The sequence below is a fragment of the Bicyclus anynana genome, chromosome 16, assembly GCF_947172395.1.
Source record: "Bicyclus anynana chromosome 16, ilBicAnyn1.1, whole genome shotgun sequence".
NCBI lineage: Eukaryota > Metazoa > Arthropoda > Insecta > Lepidoptera > Nymphalidae > Bicyclus > Bicyclus anynana.
Genome location: NC_069098.1, coordinates 6,575,019 through 6,597,780, shown reverse-complemented (window position 1 = coordinate 6,597,780; position 22,762 = coordinate 6,575,019). Strand labels below are relative to the sequence as shown.

The window sequence follows — 22,762 nt, the reverse complement described above, 5'->3', positions numbered from 1 at the left end:
GCTCACTGTTGAGTACTAGTCTCTTCTGAGAATGTCAGAAGTTAGGCCTTAGTCCACGACGCTGGCCAAATGCGGATTGGCAGACTTAGAATTAAAAAAAAAACTCAGGTATGCAGGTTTCCTCTAGGTTTTTTTTCATTCACCGTTTGAGACACGTGATATTTAATTTCTTAAAATGCACATACCTAACTGAAAAGTTGGAGGTGCATGCCTCGGACTGGATTCGAACCTACGCCCTCCGAATTAAATTATTATAGGTACCTATAGTCTATAAAAAAAAATTACTTCAACAGCAATGATATATTTCAGATACCAGATACTTTTCTAAAATGGTAGGTAATCTAGGTAGATATTTTGTATCTGAAATACTAGATACAAAATATCTATCTTTCAAATTATTGTTCGTTGAGCTATTGAAGCCTCAGTATCTCAACGGTAAGAGTGGACTCATCACTGAGGGGTTGTGGTTCGATCCTCGCCCCGTTGATCTATTGTCGTACCCACTCCTAGTACCTAAATAAAAAAAAAAACAAAAAGTATTTGAAATACAAGATGTAAATACGTATTTTGTATCTTGTATTTCAGATACTTTTTTCTAAGTTATGTCGCATCTGTGGTGGTAGGTTAAATAGGTTTAGTGACAAACTATTCTGGTGGCCAAAATTGGAACTAACGCGGCTGGCGTACTCGCGGTCGCCAAAAATCTCAGACCAATTACCTTTTAATAGGACCTGCCTCGCTAAAACCTCTCTATCAAAAATGATCATGACCAAAAGTGTTCATATAAACTCTCAGACCAATTATTGTATAAGACCTGCCTCGCTTGACGTTACTTTTCTGTCAAAGTATATGATCAACGATCTAATGCGATTATAAAAACTGTCTCTATAGAATCGATGTTAAATAGTTGTAATCGTGTTCGTCGGTTCAAGAGCTCTGTAAAAATACCTTTTTGTGTAATTGAATTGTGTAAAAAACGGGCAAAAACTTCTAGTTTAGTATAAGATATATACCAAATCTAAGCTCGTTTTCCTCAGAAAATATGACAGACAATTTTGTTCGTGACTATGAGTGCGATACAGGTCCTTCTATAAACTCTGGTCTGGTCTGAGTATAAACTGCATCTATAGAATCAATGTCCCCGTCAAAAAACTGCAGGTTAAAGTGTTCGGAACGTGAAATTGAAACCAACAAATGTTTTGCCAAGTATTTAATAAATAAACACGTTTAGTTTACGCTGCTGAAGCTTTACAAGGGACCAGCCTTAGCATTTCGTGTTATTTTCCATTTCCAGCAAGCAGATCTATAAACTTAATACTAGGGTACCATAAAACAGTAGAAAACCAAAAAAAAATATATGAAAAAATTCAACGAAACTTATAAACTAACTGTCAATCTCATTATCTCACTCTTGATAATTTTTCCGACTAAGTAACTCATTACATTTAATGATGATTCATCCTAACACCAGTATGTATGTATTTATAGGTAGGTATTTATATAAAACCATGTAAAACTAGTTATAGTCTATTAGACAAGAAAATATTAGAGTAAAGGTTGAATCATCGCTAAAGTAGCACAACAATTTACACGAAATAATAAATATTATAAACAAGGTAAATAAGTAAACTGAAAATAAGTATTTAAAAATAAATGCACCACATAATGTAATACAAACATTAAGGCTTGTTCACACTGATACGAGTCGCAACGCAACGCAAACTGACTGAAAAGATACTGAGAAACCGAACAGTCTCAAACATGGACTCAACTACCTTTAGGACGAAGGTCATCCTTTAAGGTTGGCAATCACATAATATCACTAGGGTGGAAAGGGGGTTTAGTAAGTTATCAAGTGTTTTTCATTTCGATTTATTTTTTTCGTCCAACGCGCAATTTCTCTGTTGCAACAACAACCTGCAACCTATCTGTCGTAGACATTTCATCATGGTTCTTAATTTCAGAATAAATACCTGTATTTAAACAGAATAATTTCTTCTTCTTCTTTGTAGAAACTCTTTGTAGTAACTCAAAAGTACACGTGATTTTGGGTAGGAGGGGTTTTGTCTTGAACCTCTACCTATATCCACGTCCTGGTTACCATAAAACTTGGGACCTCATCTTCGCCGGCGAAGACGCTGTGGCTTAAACCAACAAGTATAGGAGGAAACCTTAGCGTTGCGTTGCGACACACGTTCAGTTCCGACGTAGCTAGTAAACATTGTGCTTGATTTAGGCGTAACACACACGAGTGACAATTATTATTATTACCGAATACAAACTATATGTCGCGCCAAACTTAATGGCAAGTCAAAAACTTCAAAACAAAACCATCCTTAATATTTTTTTAATGAATACTTTCAAGCGATTAAAATATAGCATCAATCAATCAATCAATTGCGGTGTTACCAAACGCAGAGATAAAATAATCCCTGAAACGCAAAGTTTATAAATAAATCGTGTGAAAGGATCATTAGAGTGGTATGGTACAAAGTTAATAAATTAAAACCAGACGTATATAATTTATTAACTTTGTATGAAAGGAATAATACTAATAATGTATATTAAATACGTATAAATATGTTCCAGATATAGATATATTGGGACTCCAAAAAATAACTGTAAAATCTTTCATCATATTAAGGAATGTAAACTTCACACAATCCAGAATGTTCCTGTAGATATCATATAGGGCGATAAAGATTTTACGTCCCCAGGGGGTAGGTAATAGTTTACATTTCGTAAATTTATTTCGCCCAGGCTTATATCGGCCACTAAGTTTGGCGCGAGTTAAACAATTCATTAGCCTAACTATTTCAAAAATATACTCCCATTCAATTGTATTACTAAGACAGTTAACACAGACACACCTATTAATCACTATTATAGTAAAATATTGTGCAGTAATATCCATGGAAGTTGAAGCTCTACGTATAGGAATAGAGAAAGTATCGTCCAACGGCGCCAGAGTTGTCCCAGTTCCATCTCTTTCGTCCCAGCGCTTGTACAACCATTTCTGGTTGTACAACCATTCTCTCTCTTCCCGAGATTATCTCGTTGGTCGCAAATTCGCGCCATTGGCGGCGGAGATATCCCAATACCATCTCTTTCGTCCCAAGGCAAAGAAAGAGCTAACTCTTCCAGTTTCCATTTGCACCGCCGTTGTTTGAAATTTGTCTATTTCCTTCATCAGATCATCTCGTAGATCGCATGTTAGCAGGATGAACCAGTGCAATAACACTGTCATCTCGTTCAACTTCCGTGGCGAGTACTCACTATAGCTGTTTTTTTATGTCGTGAAAGCGAAAGCGTAGCATATTTCGTGACTATCTACTTTTTTGCTACTTTTTAAACATTTTTGTTTAACAATCGACGGAATCATTGTATCATTGATGTGAATACCATCAATGAAGAGGTCAATCAATTTATTGTATTGATAAGAGGGCTTTTGTACACGAAATACATTTTGTAGGATCTGGTGCAAACGTCCTTTAAATAAGGTTCTGATATTAGGCAGTGGCGCGCAATGTATTTAACTAGGGTATGCGCTATATATATTGTACTAAATAGAAAATTCCTTTTCCAACACAGATTCGAAACGAGTCAAGGTAGGCAGTGCATTTTTGTCACGCCACTTCTTTTGTCTCTAGGACTATTGTAAATGAGCAGATGCAATGTCAATTAGCTGAGTAAAGTGCTCTACTAAATACAAAACATACAATACAGAGAACGTAACAAGAGCAAGTTTTTCAAATTATAACAATTGCCCACAATTTTAATGCTGATTGATCATAAAAGCTTTTGAGTTTCGAAATATCTTGAGTCCATAGTTACCAATAATGTCAGGTAATAGTGTCTAAGCTTATAACTTTTCCTCTATGTGGCTTGTGGAATGATGAAATATAGATAGCTATTTACGCTAAGATTTCCGCTATCATTTGTAGTTAATTATATTATAACTATAAGGCTTTTGTGCGTATACAAAGTCTTAAGGAAATATTTTGGTGGCATGGAAATAATAGATACTAATGTAGTCACTCTGTTAATAAATGAGATCTTTAGCACCTTTCTTTCTATAAGTCAGAAAATAATATATAGGTTGCTTTTCATTTGACCGCAAATGGATCGAAATTTCATTACTAAAGTGCAATGCAAAGTTAGCAGGATAAACTTAAAAATATTTGTCTTTTGCAATAACAATAAGTTAGAACTCAGCATTGGAAACCAGATCCTACGAAATTCCCATAAAAATACTTTACGCTGATGATACTTATTTCTTAACATCAAGTACATTGTATCAGTGCTAGATAAATTTGTACATACGTGAGTTTATTGATAATTTTACATTTATCACATAATATTTAGAAACTTCTATGCATATTTGTCCAATTATACCATACGCTTTCATTTTTAATGGCAGCCTCATTATGAATACCTATAGGCAAACCTCAATACTGCGTCCTTGTCTGTGTTTTTGTTTTAGTCGCGAAAGTCTCGTTCATCCCTGAACTGTAAGTAGCAAATTTCGGGTATCGAAATTGTCAAGATTCTCGAAGTTCTCGAGACCGAGAATCCCGGTCCCGGTTAATATTATAAAGAGGTAATTTTTGTGAGATTGTAGGGTAGGTAGGAGGTAATCCCTGGATCTACTGAACCGTTTTTTTTTTAATATTTTATTCTCGTATTCCTACGGGAAAGCGGATAAAACCGAGGGGCTTCTGCTGTATTATTAATTTTAAACACATACTAAAAAGTTGGTTGGTTGGGTTGGTTGGTCGCTAACTATGGGCCCTATTAGACGGCTCCAAGTAACTCAGCGGGCTCTGCTTGGAGTTTCTCTGCGTGATCGAATCAGAAATAAGGAGGACCGAAGTCACTGACATAGCCAGCGAGTCGCGAAGCTGAAGTGACAATGGGCAGGCCACATAGTTCGAACAGCCGATGGAAGTTGGGGTCCAAAGTGCTGGAATGTCGACCCCGCACAGGGAAGCGCAATGTTGGTCGACCCCCCACTAGGTGGACTGAGGACATCAAGCGGGTTGCGTGAGCCATTGGATGCTGGTGGCCTATGTCTAGCTGTCCATCGGCTGATAAGGTAAGGTAAGGTATTAAAAAGTTGTTCGATTCCCTATTAGCGCACGTTTTACCCCACACCTCACCCCCTTCCGTGGCCATACCCTCCCTGTACCGCGTGGTCAAGGACTCGTTTATGAGGTTTGCCTACAATAATAGTTAATTACACAAATAATTTGATTACATAACGACTTAGTAGAGAGGTTTACGTCACGACACAGATAAATAGAAATGCATAAGTTCTGTTTAATTTTAGATAATTAACTTTAGCGGAAATTCATGGTATATTAAGACAGTCCAGCAATACTTTGGTTCGTAAGCGATGGATAAAATATTGCTTAGGAATTATTATTAATAAATTAATTAGTATTAAATGCAGTATAACATTATTGCGTTCCATTTGAGTAGTAATTTAGCAATATTGAAACTTATTAAGATTAAAGTAAAATTAACATACTGTATGGTTTTTTTAACGCGTTTTAGACATAATTATAGCTTGGCAATTCGTTCGTAACGTCGTAACGTGTAGCGATGAATGAAAAACACACGACTGATGCACCTCATTTCCCCGCACGCACGATTTCACACCCGCGCAGTCTTTCCCCTGTCGCCCGCATATCATGGGAGTGTCATCAACAAACTTGCCGGGGACGAAATTGAGTTTTAATACCAGAGCAAGTAGGTACATTCTACTTTAATCTTAACGTTTCGATAGGCAACCTACATAACTGAATCTTGTTGCCACACAAATGGCGCTTCCTTCTATCATTATACTCTGCACACCTGTAATACGCAGGCGAAGACTCGGCTGTGAGGCTTGCCTATAATATTATGCATTTATAATGTATATCTCTAAACCAAAATATTATTTATTATCAAAACATCAACACAGCCAATAAGCTAAACACACAATGCATATACTACATTAGACTACACAAACAAATCGAATAACATTCAAAAGAACATCGAATCCTAACGCATTAATGTTTGAACACTTCTTGATAACAAAGAAAATAGGTAAAAGAAAGGATTCGTTTTTTGAAAAAGGTATACTAATTGGCAATCGAAATCGTGATACGAGTAATTACTTGTCACACGATTTAATTGACTTAATTTGTATTAATAAGTCAATAGTGTTATGAATTTTAAAGGAATCCAGTTTCATCTAGTATAATTCCATATATTTGTTTAATTGTAGCATTTACTTCTGCTCCTATGCCAAATTTTAAGGTGCAATTTTTTTTTTTCAGGAGAAAGTATTTAAGCTTTTCATTACGGATTTATGTATACAAAAATACGCTTCAAAAAGCTGTATCTTTTATTACACTAGGAACTAGAGATTTTATACAGTAGTGTGATATAGAAGTTTTAGTATTTAATGTTAATTTCTGTGGACAAAATCCTATTTAAGTAACAACAAAGAAATCCGACAAAAGTTACCTTTTATTAGTTTCAAAGGAATATCTAATAGATATTTATTTATTTGATTGAATATCTATGTATCATCTAACATGATTAAATGTATTATTTTAAGCTCTTGTGAATATTTTATAGCATTAACTACTTATTGAAATCGCGCGATGCGTTATTTAGTTTGTTTGAAAGGGCCAAAAGCAAATTTTAGGAATATAACGTGATTTACGAGTTTTTGGTTGACGATATCGCACGTACACGACCTACATTTTAAATAACTTACACAACACAAAGGGCACTACCTAAAATTTTATTTACATGTAGTTAACATGTAAATAAAAAAAACACATAGCTACATACCGCGAAAATACATAAACGTTACTAATAAGGAATGTCTTCATCATAATTAACTACCATGGAATTATACATCAGTCTCAGTTTTGCTGCTTGTGCGCCGACTTCTGCCTCCGGAACCAGAGTGCACCCAATAAGGCCCGCTCAATAAAAACTTCTTCACATTATATTCCATTTTCGCCAAATCTTCAGGCGATATTTCCTTTTCGCCTTTATTTTTCAAGGCATCGCGCAATTCTTTGCCAACGTCAATCTCTGTTACGTCTCCGCGACTATAAACTTTTTTATCATTGATTTCAGTGACCGTTTCATCGCCGCATTCAACTGGGAATATAGTTTCTTTCACAATGCTGTTAACCATTTTCGAATTAGATTCACCCTGTCTGTGTTTATCTTGATTCGTGTTCTGACTTGTTACAACACTGTGAATCCAATTATTACGAGGCTCCTTGTTGTACAACTTCGAATACTTGCTGACTGGATGTGGCATACTGAGTGCCAATTCGTTCAGTGTTTCGGTGAGTCTGTTTATTTTACTGTCTCTCCGCATAGCACGAGCCGTAAACGAGCACTCATCCTCTAATGGGTCGTTCAAATTGTTTTGCTGCTCCAAATTCTTTTCCACCCACTCCGCAACTCTGAGCAGTTGTTGTTTTTGTAATAGTGCTGCGCTGTCGTCACTTGATAGTGAGCTGGTACTTTGCTCATTTGTGAACACTTTCTTACTTTCATTAACCTTCAAATGTGTTTGAGTTAGATTTGGATAAACATTGACTATGTTTGGTAAAGTCGGTTTCAAAGGTTCTACTTTTTTATCAAGGACTTCCTCTGCGCCAACAGGAGGAAAATCTTTTGAAATTTTTGTGCTTTCAATAGAATGAAGCTGTGACATGTCAATTTTCTTTATCGACCTGTTAAACTGATTGGCCACCTTACTTTGTTCGTAACGATCGAAATTAAAGATTTTTATTTCCTGATTTTCAACGGGCGATTCGACATCAATTTTTTTTGGTACATCAATACTATGATCATTGTTGTTTGGAGTATTGTTCGAATCTCCATTAAAATCATTCAATAAGTTATCGATCTCTGATGTGTTATGCTGGCTTCCGATCTGGGAATTGTTATTATACTCAGAATTATTTGAAAAATTATGAGTCTTTAATGGTTGTAGTGGTGACGAGGATACATTTAACAATACTGGATTTATGGAACTACTTTTCACAGTCATACTAGGTTCTTTATTATTACTATCGACATGGACGTCTATCAAAGTGCTTTCAACCACAACGTTTTCATTTTTATTAGTATCGCTTTTGGTATCATCGTTACATTTGTCTAAATCTATAAAATTATCTAAACCATCATTAAGGTCTTTAAAAATTGAACTTTCGTTACATTTGCTCTGACGTCGATATAAAACGGGTGGAACATCTGGTTCAGCGTTATCTAGTAATATATTTTTAGAACCCGCTTGCATACGCAAGTGGCAGAATCTCGGCCCCGGACCTACTTGTGTATTAGACTTGTGTGTGCTCACGGTTGATTTTGCAACAGACGATGTTCGGCTGGCAGCTCCCATTGAACCATGAGAGTTCGCCCTTAAATTTGCTTTCTCAGCCGGGAGAATCGAAGTTTTCAGTATCATTTCTTTACTATTATTCAGTACATCTCGAATGAGTATATCTTCCGGGCTTAAGCTGTTGATACTGCTTTTTTTACTAGATATCGAGGTTTTTGTGCGATCACACAGTTTGTGATGAACGGATGGCTCCATAGTGACACTGTTTTTGCGAAGTTTGAAATTTTCCTCTACTTTATGAGCAATTTCTCTTTGCAATTCTAATTTCAATTTGTCTTCACTTTTAATCATGTCATTAATAACATTATTAGGTTTGTTATTTTCAACTACATGCTCTCGCGCCTCATTTGGTTCAGCAAGACTATTATGTGGCATTATGTATAAAGGACTGTGGTTTATTCTCTCATTAACAAGCCTGACTCCAGGAGGGGAATGGCTGCGTACACTCAAACCCGAATGCAACGATTTTATTTCCGCATTACAGTTTAAGCATAGACTGTTTTTAATTTCTCCACTCAACATTGTCTGTGTTGAAACAGTATAATAACTTTCATTGTAACAGAAAGGTTTGTTTTGAGATTTTGAACAAGAGCAGGTGTCACAGTGCTTGGTCACAGAATCCTGAATGCTGTCTTCAAGAATTTTTGACATAAGTGATGCAGAAATATTAAATTCATACTCACTTGCATCAAAAGTGTCAATTTCATTTCCATTTTTTGAATGTGTAGAACTGACAGGCTTCACAGTCTTGGACATGACATATTGAGACACTCTTGCTTGGGTATCAACAGGAAGCTGAAATAATCAAAATATATTATCAAAGGCTACATATAAACATGGAGGGTTATGTTTATTTCTGGCAAAAATAGAATATAGTTGTTGGTGTTGGTTGGTTACTTACATTATCCAGTTTTTGAGATACAAAATTGTCAGGTTTGCATTGCAATAATTGGATTGCTAAGTTCATATCATTTTTATATCTCTCCTGCAAAAATAACATTAAAGATTAGTAAACAAAATGTATAGGTACCTATACAAAGAAATGATTGATGAATTAAATGATTGTATACATTTTCTTTCTGTAGCATACTGTAATTATGCTTTGATTCAGCTAATCTCACAGATAAAGTAGCAATGTCTTTGGTCAATTGGCTCTTTTCACTTTTCATCTTATCCACCATTTGAAGCAACTTTTCCTCAAGAACTTGATTTAATTTCTGCACCCTTTTATGTGAATCATATAATCTGAAATACAAGAGATGTAGATTGTAGAACATTTAAGGTTTCTAATTAATCTATACTAATATTATAAAGCTGAAGAATTTGTTTGAACGCGTTAATCTCAGGAATTACTGGTCCGATTTGAAAAATTCTTTCAGTGTTAGATCGCTCATTTATCGAGGAAGGCTATAGGCTATATTTTATTCCCGTATTCCTACGGGAACGGGTGTAAACTACGCGGGTGAAACCGCGCGGCGTCTACTGGTTTTAAATATAACATCTTCACATAGTACATAATGAAGTTTAATGAAGTTTTAATCAATAGACATAGTAATTCAAGAGAAAGGTTTCTAAATATGTAGGTACATATCCACCAGGTGGACTGACAACATCAAGCGTGTCACAGGGATAGGCTGGATGCAGGCAGCTTAGGATTGTTATGTTTGGAAGTCCCTACAAAAGGCATATGTCCTGCAGTGGAGGTCCATCAAATGATGATGAGGTAAATATAAATAAATTGAACTGTTTGTCTGTGATTTCAAGGTAGCTGTGTTTTCTCAAGTGCTTATGGCCTTTAAGGTGTTAGATTTAAATGAATTATAATGAATGCAAGACACATTGAAAGGTAAAACTGGTTTAATATCAATTATCATCAGATGAATTCACAGTCAAGTGCTAACTTGTCATTGAATAACTAAAAACATTTAAAATATCTACAGGAACATAATGATAAATAAACACACATATCTGTGTATGTTTATTGTAAAACAGGTAACAGATTTGTCAAATTGAAAAATTAATTTTATAATATAATAAAATAAAAGGCATAAGTTTGTGTAAATGTGTGTGTATGTTTGTTACTCTATTATGCTTTGTCACTGTTACTTTATTACTAAACCGATTTGGCTGAAATTAGAAATAAGAACCTACACCTTTATTTTTTTATGGCCTACTATTTTCATTTTACTAAGAAGCAAATTAAAAGGCGTGTTTTTAAATCCAACCAATGATAAAATATAATTTAATTAAAAAATTGTTTATTCTTAAACCGTATGAAAATTACCCATGTAAATTTAGTTTTATGAATGTTCAACCAAATAATATAATACAGCTGTAAAACTATTCACTCAAGGTCTTACCTTAATGTATCATTAAAAAAGTCATTATAATCTTATGATTTATCACACAATAATTAGGAAAGATTATAGTGTTTAAATTTATACTTAATATCATATATGCCCTAATATTGATTGTTAAAGTGAATAATCTCATCAACTTCCATTGGGTCAGAGCTCAAAATTTCTTTCAAAAAGAGAATATGCCTTGCAGTAGACCGTTCAAAATATACTGATGACAAAAATAATGTATGTTTTAATCAGTGACCACAAATCAACCAATTACAGTAGATGAGTTTATAATGACAATGAATTGACAAAAATATCATAATAAGTGGACATCATACAAAGTTTTTTTTTTAAAAAGAACCTCAATTTATTCATAAATGCTTAAATACTTATATGATCTGAGCCACAATGAAAAGAAGAGAAGAAAAGCAAGAGAGCTAATGAAAATATCAGGAAAGTCAGGGTGAAAAATGCCAAGCAGTTTCACGTTGACCACGGACGACAGAAGTTAACAGGGGAGGTTATTTTTAGTATGCTTAAGTCAGACATGCCCCGCCGACTAGCCGACAGAAGTCCAGAGGGATTTTATTTTCTGCCCGACAACAAAAAAAAAGTACATAAAAACTTATTTTAATAGATAAAGAGCATATCAAATGAGTTTGACTCTCCATTTTTTAATGTGCATATTATTGCACCTTTCTCCTCAATTGTCAATGCTTAACAACAACGAGATGACATTTTTTATATAAGGTATCACTAAAAACAATGGATGATACTCAACTGTCAATAAGTAACAAAGATTCAAAAAATAAGTCACATGCCAAACATCATCGTGAATTAATGAACATTCGTCGTCATCAACCCATATTCGGCTCACTGCTGAGCTCGAGTCTCCTCTCAGAATGAGAGGGGTTAGGCCAATAATCCACCACGCTGGCCCAATGCGGATTGGCAGACTTCACACACGGAGAGAATTAAGATAATTCTCGGGTGGACAGGTTTCCTCACGATGTTTTCCTTCACCGATTGAGACACGTGATATTTAATTTCTTAAAATGCACACAACTGAAAAGTTGGAGGTGCATGCCCCGGACCGGATTCGAACCCACACCCTCCGGAATTGGAGGCAGAGTTCATATCCACTGGGCTATCACGGCTCAATAAATGGCACGGCAAATAATGAACATTGGCAAAGGTGAAAAGAATCATGTTTATCACTACGAGTCATGATATAACGGTTTCTACAGTATATCAAGCTTACCTTTCATACTTTTCTCTCCATGTACCAACTTGGTCTTCTAAATCATTGACTCTTGAGGTACTCTTAAAGAACTCTGCTTCTAAAGCCACAAAGTGCACATCTCGCTCGGCGAGGTGCTGCCTCAAGTGTTCCACCTCCTGGTGCAACTGTGCCTCGGCACCGTCACTACATTCCTAGCAATTATTGTGCATGTTTAACATAAAATTCATTAAAAAAAAATAACATTTTCGTATAATTAACAAAATAATGAAACTGTGCTCTCAATACTACATACAACTACAAAAAACACCTAAAAAATAAACTAAACAAAATTGTTGCAAATGAAAAATTGAGAAGCAAAGCATTCTATTATAATACTGTGTACAATACAGATAAAAATCTATATGAAAGAAAATACTCCTACTTGTAAACTAGAAATTACTTGAGAACTTTTGCTAGGGCAATACAAAGCTTAAGAAGATTTCATAAGATTTGGAAAAGATATCATATTTTTTTCTTACAAATAAATCTCCCCTTGGTGAGTAGATAGCTAGTCAACGTTAATAATTAAACATAAATTATAAATATTGATATGTAGACAAAAACCAGCTAAGTACACAAATGCCATTCAACAAGACAAAATGCCTTTATTTTTATGATAACAACGGTATGTGAATATATTCCACAGAATTGTTAGAGTAAATACGAAAATTATACTATTGTTTATCACAAGAACAGTAGTATTCTAGGCTACTTATAGATACACCAGCAAATCTTTACCTTACAAGGGGAGTTCTTTATTCTTTCATCCATCACTTTAATAAGTTATCCTATTCACATTTCACATTATGATACGTCCAAATTGAATATAAACAGCCACGTCACACGTAAAGTGATTACAAACAGCTATTATTATCAATAAGCCACTGTATAAAAAATAAAATAAAAATCAATCGGGACACAGTGAAAATATTTACTTCAAATTAGAATATACATATGAATAGCCATCTGCCTACAAACATTATATTGAAATTTGAATCTAACAGCGGTTTATGTATAAGTTGGATTACTAAATAATCAAATGAAGTGAGTACATTTCATTTAAATATGTAACTTGGGGAAATCCAAAAAAATTAGACAACGCGATTTTTCCTAAACAATTTGACATTTATTTCATTGACGTAAGTAGTACCACAGACAAATTTGAAAGATGTTGAAACTTGAACTTATCATTTGTCTATGGTTAAAACTTAGGTGCACAATACACTATCAACATCAACATCGCTGTAATCTTTCTCAAAACAAAACATTTTAATAAAATTAATTTTGCATTGAGAATTAATTTTTCATCTGCAAGTTTTCGAATAAAATATAGTGATGTCCTCAAACTCAAGAATTTTAATCTCTTTTTAGTTTAATATCAATATAATCTGTAATTGGTGATTCAAACGGTCGTCTATTAGGTAAACGAGGGTATTTGGATATTCGAAAGTGACCAATAGCATTTTGTTACTGAAATAATGGTTTCTACTATGACCTACTAAAAATTCCCAAATTAAAATATGCTTTTCATATATCATTGTGCAATAGTTCCTTTACACAATAATCTTAGTCAAAGAATATTTTTGTAGAACTTCGTGAAACCAAGGTCGTATTCATGGATGTATGTTGGTATTTTCTGAGAGATAGCCCCGTCTAAAATAGCTTGATAAAAATAAATAATTGTCAGAGATTCGTGAAAGAGAAGCTTAGCTCGGCAATACTGCGCATACTTTAGGCGTCACTACACGTCTGGGGGTGACGGGGGATCTATTTCGGGAGCGCGCACCTCGCACTGATGCTGATCCAACTCGGTACTCCTTTGTCTTATTAAAAGTATATCGGTCAATGCGTAAATAATATATGATCGTTCGATTATAAAAGTCTTCCAAAATGGGAAATCTCCTCAGTGGTGTCTCAACCGACACTGCTTCAACCTCAATTATTACTCGTAACATTGATAGTGAAAGTGAAACCATGGAAGACATAAATTTACGTGATAGCAGTGAAGTTGTGACCGAAGAACAGTTCTATGACAGTGTCAGTGACGACGAAGAGAAACGTGCTAAGTTGAAAGAGGAAGAAATGAATGAGTTCAGAAAAGAATTGAGCGTTAAACGCGAACAAAGGAGAGAAATACTCACAAGACACAGAAACGAAAAGAAAGAGCTGGAAAACGCTTTACACAATGAAATTAAGTCTAAAATTGATTTGTGTGAAACTAATAGACTCCTTCGTGAATTACTGGTGAGAAACAATATTGATATTCCAGAAGATCTTCAGGGTGTTCAACATCAAGCTTACATTACAGACTCTATTTCGCATATGGCAGAAGAAATTGAGAAATTAAAAACCACCAATGTAACTTTAAGATGCGATTTAGCGAAGACGCATAACGCACTTCAGTCAGCATACTCAGACATCGCAGACTTGAGTTTTCAAAACAGCGCTTCTATGAAACAAATAAATGCGCTTAAGGAAGTGGTCTCTGTTAGCAAGACAATGATTAGTCTTCGAGAACAACAACTAAACGAGGCAAGTATTATTATTCTATTTGCAAGATCCAAATATTTATCAAACCAAAAATAATTCAGAAGTTAAGCTCTCATTCGCACGAGACCTTTTTTAACGGAAGTTAAAAAAGCCTAAAAACACAACAAATGTATTCCCAAGTATATGTTCACACGACAGCGTTTTTAAAACACGACGCTTTTTTTGAGTTCACTTAGAGCTTTATGCTTTATTTGAACGCTTTTTAACGCACGAGAGATTTTTTTAACGTTTAACGTAACGTTTAAAAAAACTCTTGTGCGGATGAGAGCTTAGATAGATGTAACTATGAAATTAAATTATGTGAATAGGTAAACCTACCTATTCATCGACAGCGTAGCGTCCGCGCGGCTAATCTGTCATACTCTTCTGTATTCTGAGCTGTCATAATTATTTTCTATGCAAAATAGTTTAGCGTAGTTCTCGTTCTCGTAATAATACGGGGATAAAATATAGCATATTAGCACTCGAGGATGTAGATTTCCAACAGTGAAAGAACTTTTCTAATCGGTTTAGTAGTTTCAGAGCCAATTTAATGCACAAACATACAAACAATTGAATCTTTCAACTTTATAATATTAGTAAAGACTAGCGGCCGTCCGTGACTTTGTCCACGTGAATTTCAATTTTTTACATATCACCTTTTTAAGTACAGTGACAATAACTACGAGTATTAGGCAAACGAAACGTAGAAAGCATAAGACGTACCTAGTTATTTCAAAATTAAATTTTATTTATTTGTTTAATGCTTCCTCGATTTTCGACTTTCTTTCGAATCTTCTTTTAGAATGTTCGATTTCGAAACTCTTCGATATTTCTCCACTGCCTACAATGTGGTATCTCCAAGCCAAGAGAAAGTAGGCCATCAGACAAGGGTGCATTTTAGCGTATTTTATGTATGACCTGCGCGAAGCGACTTCGTACCTTATTTCGGATGCAAAGATTGCATCCGACTGTACATTATGTATGTAGGATGCATAAGGCAACGACCTGCCTTTAGTTAGTACGAAGGTAGGAACCTACTCGTATGTGTCCTCGCCCTCGTCGGTCAGGGACCGTTCAAATACGCAGCACGGCGACGTAACTTGTTGGCAACACGATTTGACGAGACGCCAGAAGACTAATATCACCCTTTAAAGGCTAATATCACATGTTTATTGTTTAACTATCTCGTTGATTTAGTAGTTAGCTTATATAAGTTTAACTACTACCTACTAAGTTTTAAGTTTAGAGTTGGGCTATGATTATAAAATAGCTTTATCTACGCGACTGTCACGCACAAAAGCACCTAAAGATACGACCGACCGTATCTTAGTAAATTGAGTGGTTAAAGAATTTACCATTAACAGCAGCCCCCATAGCCAAGTGACACGTCAATTCTCTTTCTACGATCGCTAACGCTTCGAAAACCAGAAAAATGTATGGGAACGACAGATCTTGATCACGTGACCTGTCGATAGCAAATGCCATTCCCATACGTCTTACTAGTTTTCGAAGCGTTAGAGATCATGGAAAGAGAATCGACGTGCCTCTTGGCTAGGGGCAGCACGTCCTCCAACCTGTATTCGAACAGCGTGGTTGATCTAAGCTCTATACCACCTCCCTTTTCAGAAGGGACGCTTGGCCCAGCTATTTCAAATTAACCATTAGCAAAATATTTTGACCCGTCTAAGGTTGATTTTACTCTGAATTTGGGGTGGTATTGCAAACAGTTTTAATATTGTACCTACTTTAAGCCAAGATAAGATGATGTGATCTACCCTATGTTGAGTGCGAACTTAAGAGTGGTGAGACAGGCGCTGTGAGAGCAATGGTTATAGTTGGCGTCAGATTTCCAGATGGACACTAATTAACTAATTAACTATTCATTTTCATTCATATCATTCTAAAACACAAATGTTTTCAAGTGAAATTTTCTTTTAGATTGTGTCACCATTTTTAAAAACATCTCGATGTTATTTACTGATTCCAGTTGAAAGATAAGCTGACAGATATCGAACAATCGTTAGCTGACAGAGAAACGAGCATGCTGTCTACCGATCTGAGACAGGAGTATGAGCGACAGTTGCTAAATATTAGGACTTTGCGGGGCCTGTACGAAGAACGAGCGAGACTTGCCGATGTATCGAGACAGGCTCTTTCAAAAGAACTGGACGAACATAAAGTTCTACTAGAAGCTGAATCGAACAAGTAAGTATGTATGAAGATATTAAAACTTTTCGACGGCCTCTGTGGCGTGGTGTGCGCCGGTGGATTTACAAGACCGTGGTCCTGGGTTCGATCCCCGGATGAGCCGATTGAGGTTTTCTTAATTGGTCTTGGTCTGGCTGATGGGAGGCTTCCGCCGTGGCTAGTTACCACTCTACCGGCAAAGAAGTAGGTTCCGGTATAAAATCCGGTATTCCGGTAGCTTTCCCGGGCTACTTCCTACCGTCTCAGATTTGCCGACGCAGCGCTACCTACTCGTATCTCGATCTCGGGGTCGTGGGCACCCGGACTGAGACACTCAGGCCAAAACACCCTCCCAGAACGACCCCCTAAGCTGAGGTGAGGCCGATTTCCAGAGAGTCTTTCCTTAGTCTTTTTTTCTCAGAGAAGTCGTTCTGCCCATCTCTTACCTCTCTGCTTCTGCCTTCGGGCCCCATCAGGCGATACTTCTGCGTTCGCCGAAACCCCCCGATGACGCCGCTGAGGTTCCTAAGGAGCCTACGGCATTAACACTATCAGAAAAAGCCACCTACCGGGTCGGGAACCCATTAATAAGCATACAACATTTCATCCAAATCGGTGCAGATGTTTAAAAGGAGTTAAATAGCAAAAACACTTACAGAATTTCTCATCACACCGATATTATAAGGGCGATAGTTTGTGTGTGTGTAAGTATGCTTGTTGTTTGCAAGCCGGCTTGCAAACCGATTTGACTGAAATATGGAATAGAAATAGATTTTACTCTGGATTAACACGAAAAAAATCACGTGGGTTTTGGGATAAATAGAATTTCACGCGAACGGAGTCGCGGGTGTCGGCTTGTTAATTATATTCGATTTAGATTGTCATCGTTACTTGATTAAAATTGTTCATTTTATCATTCGTAGAACTAAAGAACTCACTGCAAAAGTGAATGATCTCGAGACCAAGGTCAACGATTTAGAAGAGACAGTTGAAGATAAAAATAATTTAATATCAACGTGCCAGCAAGAAACACGCGGAATTAAAGCAGAGATGTCAGTAGTAAACAAAGTAAGAAGCTTACTTAATTGAGGCTTAATATTAATAGTTATATATACTAGGAGATGAAATACTAGGAAATATATATACTAGGAAATGAATATATACTAGGAGATGAAATCCACCCACATAGACATTTCTGTTCCTGTGGGAATACGGAATTTAAAAGCCAGTGACACTGACCAACGCTGACTAATAACATAGCTTTCTATTGGTAAAATTATTTTCAAAGTCTTTAGATATAGTAGATCCAAGGATTACCCACTACAAACTCACAAACTTTGCCTCATTAAAATATTAGTATCAGTATACATAAATAATGATTCATTTCTGTACTCCTTTTTCAGTTATTTTCACAAGTCCTATTGGGATATAAAAATAAGCAGGATCTGGATGTTCTTATACATCGCCTTGAAGAAAACCACGGTTTACTGACGCAGATGGCGGGAAAAGAGAATGGATCGGAAGTTTCTTCGGAATTGCCAAAATTGTTGTTGGAGCTTGTCAGTCAAATAGACGAGCATAGCACAGCGTATCAGGAAACTACAGTGACAAACAGTGCAGTTGAAACGGGTTCAGGTAAAGTAAAACAACTATAACTAATATCAAACATTCAAAATATTATGGAAAGCCGATGCCCCTGTTTCTAGTAGCTTCCGTTGCCTGCAGAATGCGGAGTTAAAATACAGTATATGACACTCACCTAACACGTGGCTTTCTCGTGGTAATTGAATTTTCAAAATCAGTAGACCCTTGCAACACAACAAACTTTACCTCTATAAATATAAAAAAAAGTATAAAGTATAGATTGTCTACGAAATATTATGGAGATGGACTTTATATTCACCTGAAATTCCGATACAAACATACATTTTTTTTCTATAGTGCTTATAGTGCCACTAAACATAGATAAAGCTGGCGATATCTGTGTATTTAAAACGAAAAATAATATTCATATAAATGCTAACAAATATTTACATGTGCATGTATTTTTTACAGGTCTACAAAATACAACTGCTGAAGAGATAGTAGAAAATCTGCCTAAGGTTTGGCGTGTACTCATAGAACTGCTCAGTCATCAAAGCGAAACGGATGCAAAAAGTACAGAAAAAGTAACCACTTGTTACAAATCTGTAGAAACGAAATCAGGCCCTGTACTCGTGCCAAGTGTTAGTCAAACCTATATTAGGCTTAAGGTAATAACATCCTCTGTTTATTATCTTCTATTAAACAGGAAATTTCCTCTTAATGTGAATCACGATTCACGATTAATCAGTGCAAGTAAATAAAAATACGCCCGTGACCAACAATTTGCACTTAACAAAAATAGATCTGTTGTTATGAGTTTTGGAATGAAGCCAACAGCCAACATTTCTTACGACTTTTTTCTGCAACGAGGGGTAATAGATGCGCCAGTTAGTTCATCAGCCTTTTAACATATTTCTTACAATATTATCTTAAAACGTTTTTACTTTTCAGGAACTTATATTGGAAAAGTTAACCTTAATCAAAGAAGTCAATCGTACGAAACAGCTAAATACTCATTTAGAGTCACGTCTGGAAGAACAAGAGAGAAGACTGTGTCTTGTTACAAATGAACTTAGCAAAACATGGAATGTGGTCGGGAGATTACGACGTCACCACCATCAATTACACACACATGAAAAAATTCTTAAATACGAATTACAGCAAAAGAGAAAGTTACTGAATGAACTGAAAGAGGAGCTCGAATATTGTCGCGATAAGTGGGAACAAGCGAGAGAGAAAAATACACAGTCTGAAAAGGACTGGAAAAAACTAAGAACCGAATTCTCAAATAGAAAACTTAAGCCAGACTTAGCTTCAATCAATAATTCAGCTGAAAGTGGATATAGTGATGAAAAACAGTCTGAGGAATCATCGGAGTCAAACGATGAGAGTGAATATGTAGAGCCCAAGATAAAATGTAAGAAAAAGCTAAAAAAGTCATTTGAGACAAACATAGATTCTAGTGCAGACTTCAATCTAGCTGCAGAAAGAGAAGATCCTGCTAGTGATTTATTAGATGTAGCAGATCTACCGTTGGATACTCAAGAAGAGAACCAGGAATGTGATGATGTGTCAGATTCTTTTAATAGTGAAAGTTTATTTAAAAATGAGAAATTTTGCGAAGAGACTGAAGATGAAGCAGCTGATATGACTAACGAAGAACACTCTATCGCTGGAAGATCACCAGATTGTAGTGTTGCAAGTACGAATGAAAATTTAAATAATATAACTACTCAAAATAATCCAGAAATCCCTGGAACCTCTACTAGTAATATTGTGCATGTCACAATTGATCCTGCCGCTATATTAAAAAGTATTAGGGAACAAAATGAAAGATTGGCCCAAAAAGACAAAAGACTTGAAAGATTAGAAAATAGTGGTAGTAATTTACTCAGAAAAACACAAACGATTGCTAAATTGAGTGATCAAATAAATAGTACTTTAGATGGTATACTTAATAGACCATCATCCAGCAGACAGAGTGAGGATGTAAATTTAAGGATTACTGAAAACTTTATTTTACCTGACAATATTGTAAACGAATTACCAGAAAATGTGAGCTCTGATAATTCTGATGAAAATCAGATCCTAAAAAATGATTTAGAAACTTCTAATACTAGTGAACCTTTATCAAAATATACAAATTCGGAGTCGAATCTTAATGATGATCAAACTACAAATAAAGTTGATTTCACGTCTTTAGCAGAAACAACTACAACAGATTCTGAAAATGTTGATTTTAAAGTAATACTAGAAGACATAAAAAGACAAGATGAAAATCTTAAATTGAAAGATAAACGTTTAGAAAATTTAGAACAAGGATGTTCTGAATTAGTTAAAAATATTTCCCAAACTCTTGAAACCGGATCTGCAATAACTGCTAAGCTAGAAGTTTTACATAATAAATGCCAGAATGAGGTTCCAAATAATGAGACGTCCGATGAACAATTACAGGACGATAATAATCATGAAGATTATGGCTTAGTATCAGAAAGTAATAGTAGTAAAACAAATCCTGAACCATCTTCGTCTAAAGAATTAGATCATGAAGCAAGATTTGCTGCCCGCGATCTTCGTTTGAAGAGACTGGAAGAACAAACTAAATCTCTAGTGAACAAAGTAAACAAAACAGCGACAAAAGGCGTGAAAATACATTACAAGTTAGAGGAACTTCATAACATTTACGGTTCTGAAAACTCTCGATCCGGTACTCCTTCTGAAGATACTGAAGACACATCACAAAATGACGACTTACCAAACGAATAAAACCCTTTGTACTGTTTAGCCTTCTATACATATAAGTAATCGTGGTTTTTAATAAAAAACTGAAAGGCAACAAAACTTGAAAGTGCAAAATTCTCAACTAGTCTATATATCGCGTAGCTCGGGATTCTTTTTTTAAACACCTTGCTCCGTTCATGATTCAATTTTAAAATCCTTTGCTTTCTCGGCATTCAATACTTGCAATCGCAAAAATCAATAGCTGCGTTTCATAACAAAATATCTAAATGGTACAGTTTTAGCCTAGCATACAATATGTACATAATGATTTCCTAATCAATGTTTTGTGTAAAATATACTTTACATGTAGGTATTATATACCTACTTATAGCCTATTATATACTGGCCGCAAATTTATAAATCCGCCACTGTCACCCTCAAAAAATTTAAATAATATAAATATTTATTGTAACAACCATGGTAAAAAAAATAAAACAAATATATTCACTGGTTTGGTTTTATTTTTGTTGTTTGCAAAAATTAATAAAATATAAATCAGGTACATTATTTGATACCTACTCGATAAAAAAAAAGTTCATCCAATCTAAGACAAAAAACACAACGTAAAAATATAAGATCTTAAAATTATATCAGATCACAACTTAAATTACGTAATTTCCTATTTACATGAAAATACTCTTTTTATTGTGATAACGGCCGAAGCCTCCCACCAGCCAGACATGGAACAATTAAGAACACCTCACCAGCCTAGCCGGGGATCGAACCCAGGACCTCCATTTTGTAAATCCACCGCGAATCCCACTGCGCTACGGAGGTCGGCAAATTATTTTACTTAGATCGATGATTTTAGGATGGCAACGAAAGTAAGTAGTAGTAGTACTAGGCCGTATTGAGTTTACAAAAAAAATGTTCAATGAAGTGATTCTTTCTTCGTATTTCTGCACATAGACTAAGTAAGTCTATTTTTTCAAAACAGAATTTACGACAGTTGTTTTTATTCCTTTAGAGCCTGTATGAAGACATAGTTTTCTAGCCCCAAGTGCCTTGACACTCGACCTTTTTGGTCTGCAATGCGCATGTCTCGCTTGCTCTACGCGGCACTCGAGCGAAGGCCGGAAGTCAACATTTATTTGCGGCCTGCCTGCAGGCTTCCGGCAGTTGACGCGCTAGAAATTGACATCTGTGTTCCTGACACGTTTAATTTGAGCACCTTCAAGGCAAGAGGGAATAGGCATCTAGGCAAGCGCGTTTCATCTTAAACCTCATCATTTCCATGAGGCATTATTGTAGTCAAGCTTATGCAACATAAAAAAAATGAGACTCAAATAAAACTGGGAACCACTGGGCTTATAAGACGCACACCCTCAAAATTTCGCATGTAATCTCAGAATGATAAACACTAAATACAAAAAGGAAATGGCATTAGTCATCACGCTTGATGTCATTTTTATTGCTATAAGTCTTATGGCTTCCGATGTCACTGATCTTCTCCAAAGAGCTGAGGCTGTCTTCGAGCACCGCGATGACTACGTGTTGCACCTTCTCCGCATCCTTCCCTGGCGGCACGCGGTACAGTCTCCACGCCAGTATTGACAACAACAGCATCTCCAATATCATTACAATGTTATGTATCACTGGAAAAGAAATTGTCATCTATACATACATACA

The 22,762-nt window shown here is 35.7% G+C and overlaps 3 protein-coding genes across 5 annotated transcripts in view; 1 reads left to right on the top strand and 2 right to left on the bottom strand.

The window, feature by feature from the left end:
* Positions 1–1,195: 1,195 nt before the first annotated feature.
* On the bottom strand, positions 1,196–13,204 carry LOC112055923 (probable serine/threonine-protein kinase DDB_G0282963). 3 transcript variants are annotated; one of them, XM_052885983.1, is made up of 6 exons: positions 13,028–13,203; positions 12,788–12,933; positions 12,029–12,201; positions 9,493–9,667; positions 9,324–9,407; positions 1,196–9,217 (listed from the first exon to the last, which is right to left on the bottom strand). In XM_052885983.1, the coding sequence occupies exons 2-6, from the start codon at positions 12,818–12,820 to the stop codon at positions 6,908–6,910; spliced, it is 2,775 nt and encodes a 924-aa protein (XP_052741943.1). In that variant the 5' UTR covers positions 12,821–12,933; positions 13,028–13,203; the 3' UTR covers positions 1,196–6,907. The 3 variants fall into 3 exon arrangements, with proteins under 3 accessions (XP_052741943.1, XP_023951983.2, XP_052741944.1); XM_024096215.2 differs by having other exon boundaries at positions 13,102–13,186; XM_052885984.1 differs by lacking the exon at positions 12,788–12,933 and having other exon boundaries at positions 12,985–13,204.
* Positions 13,205–13,604: 400 nt separating this feature from the next.
* LOC112055921 (myosin-2 heavy chain) lies at positions 13,605–21,581 on the top strand. The gene is made up of 6 exons (XM_024096213.2): positions 13,605–14,581; positions 16,569–16,786; positions 17,692–17,836; positions 18,172–18,403; positions 18,824–19,020; positions 19,304–21,581. Exons 1-6 carry the CDS (start codon positions 13,940–13,942, stop codon positions 21,116–21,118), a joined length of 3,249 nt encoding a protein of 1,082 aa, XP_023951981.2. The 5' UTR covers positions 13,605–13,939; the 3' UTR covers positions 21,119–21,581.
* The window catches only part of LOC112055924 (organic solute transporter alpha-like protein), a 25,558-nt gene continuing 24,372 nt past the window's right edge, over positions 21,577–22,762 (bottom strand). The window contains exon 7 of the mRNA XM_052885985.1: positions 21,577–22,728. Coding sequence (XP_052741945.1) covers positions 22,517–22,728 — 212 coding nt within the window. The 3' untranslated portion in view covers positions 21,577–22,516. The remainder of the gene's footprint in view (positions 22,729–22,762) is intronic.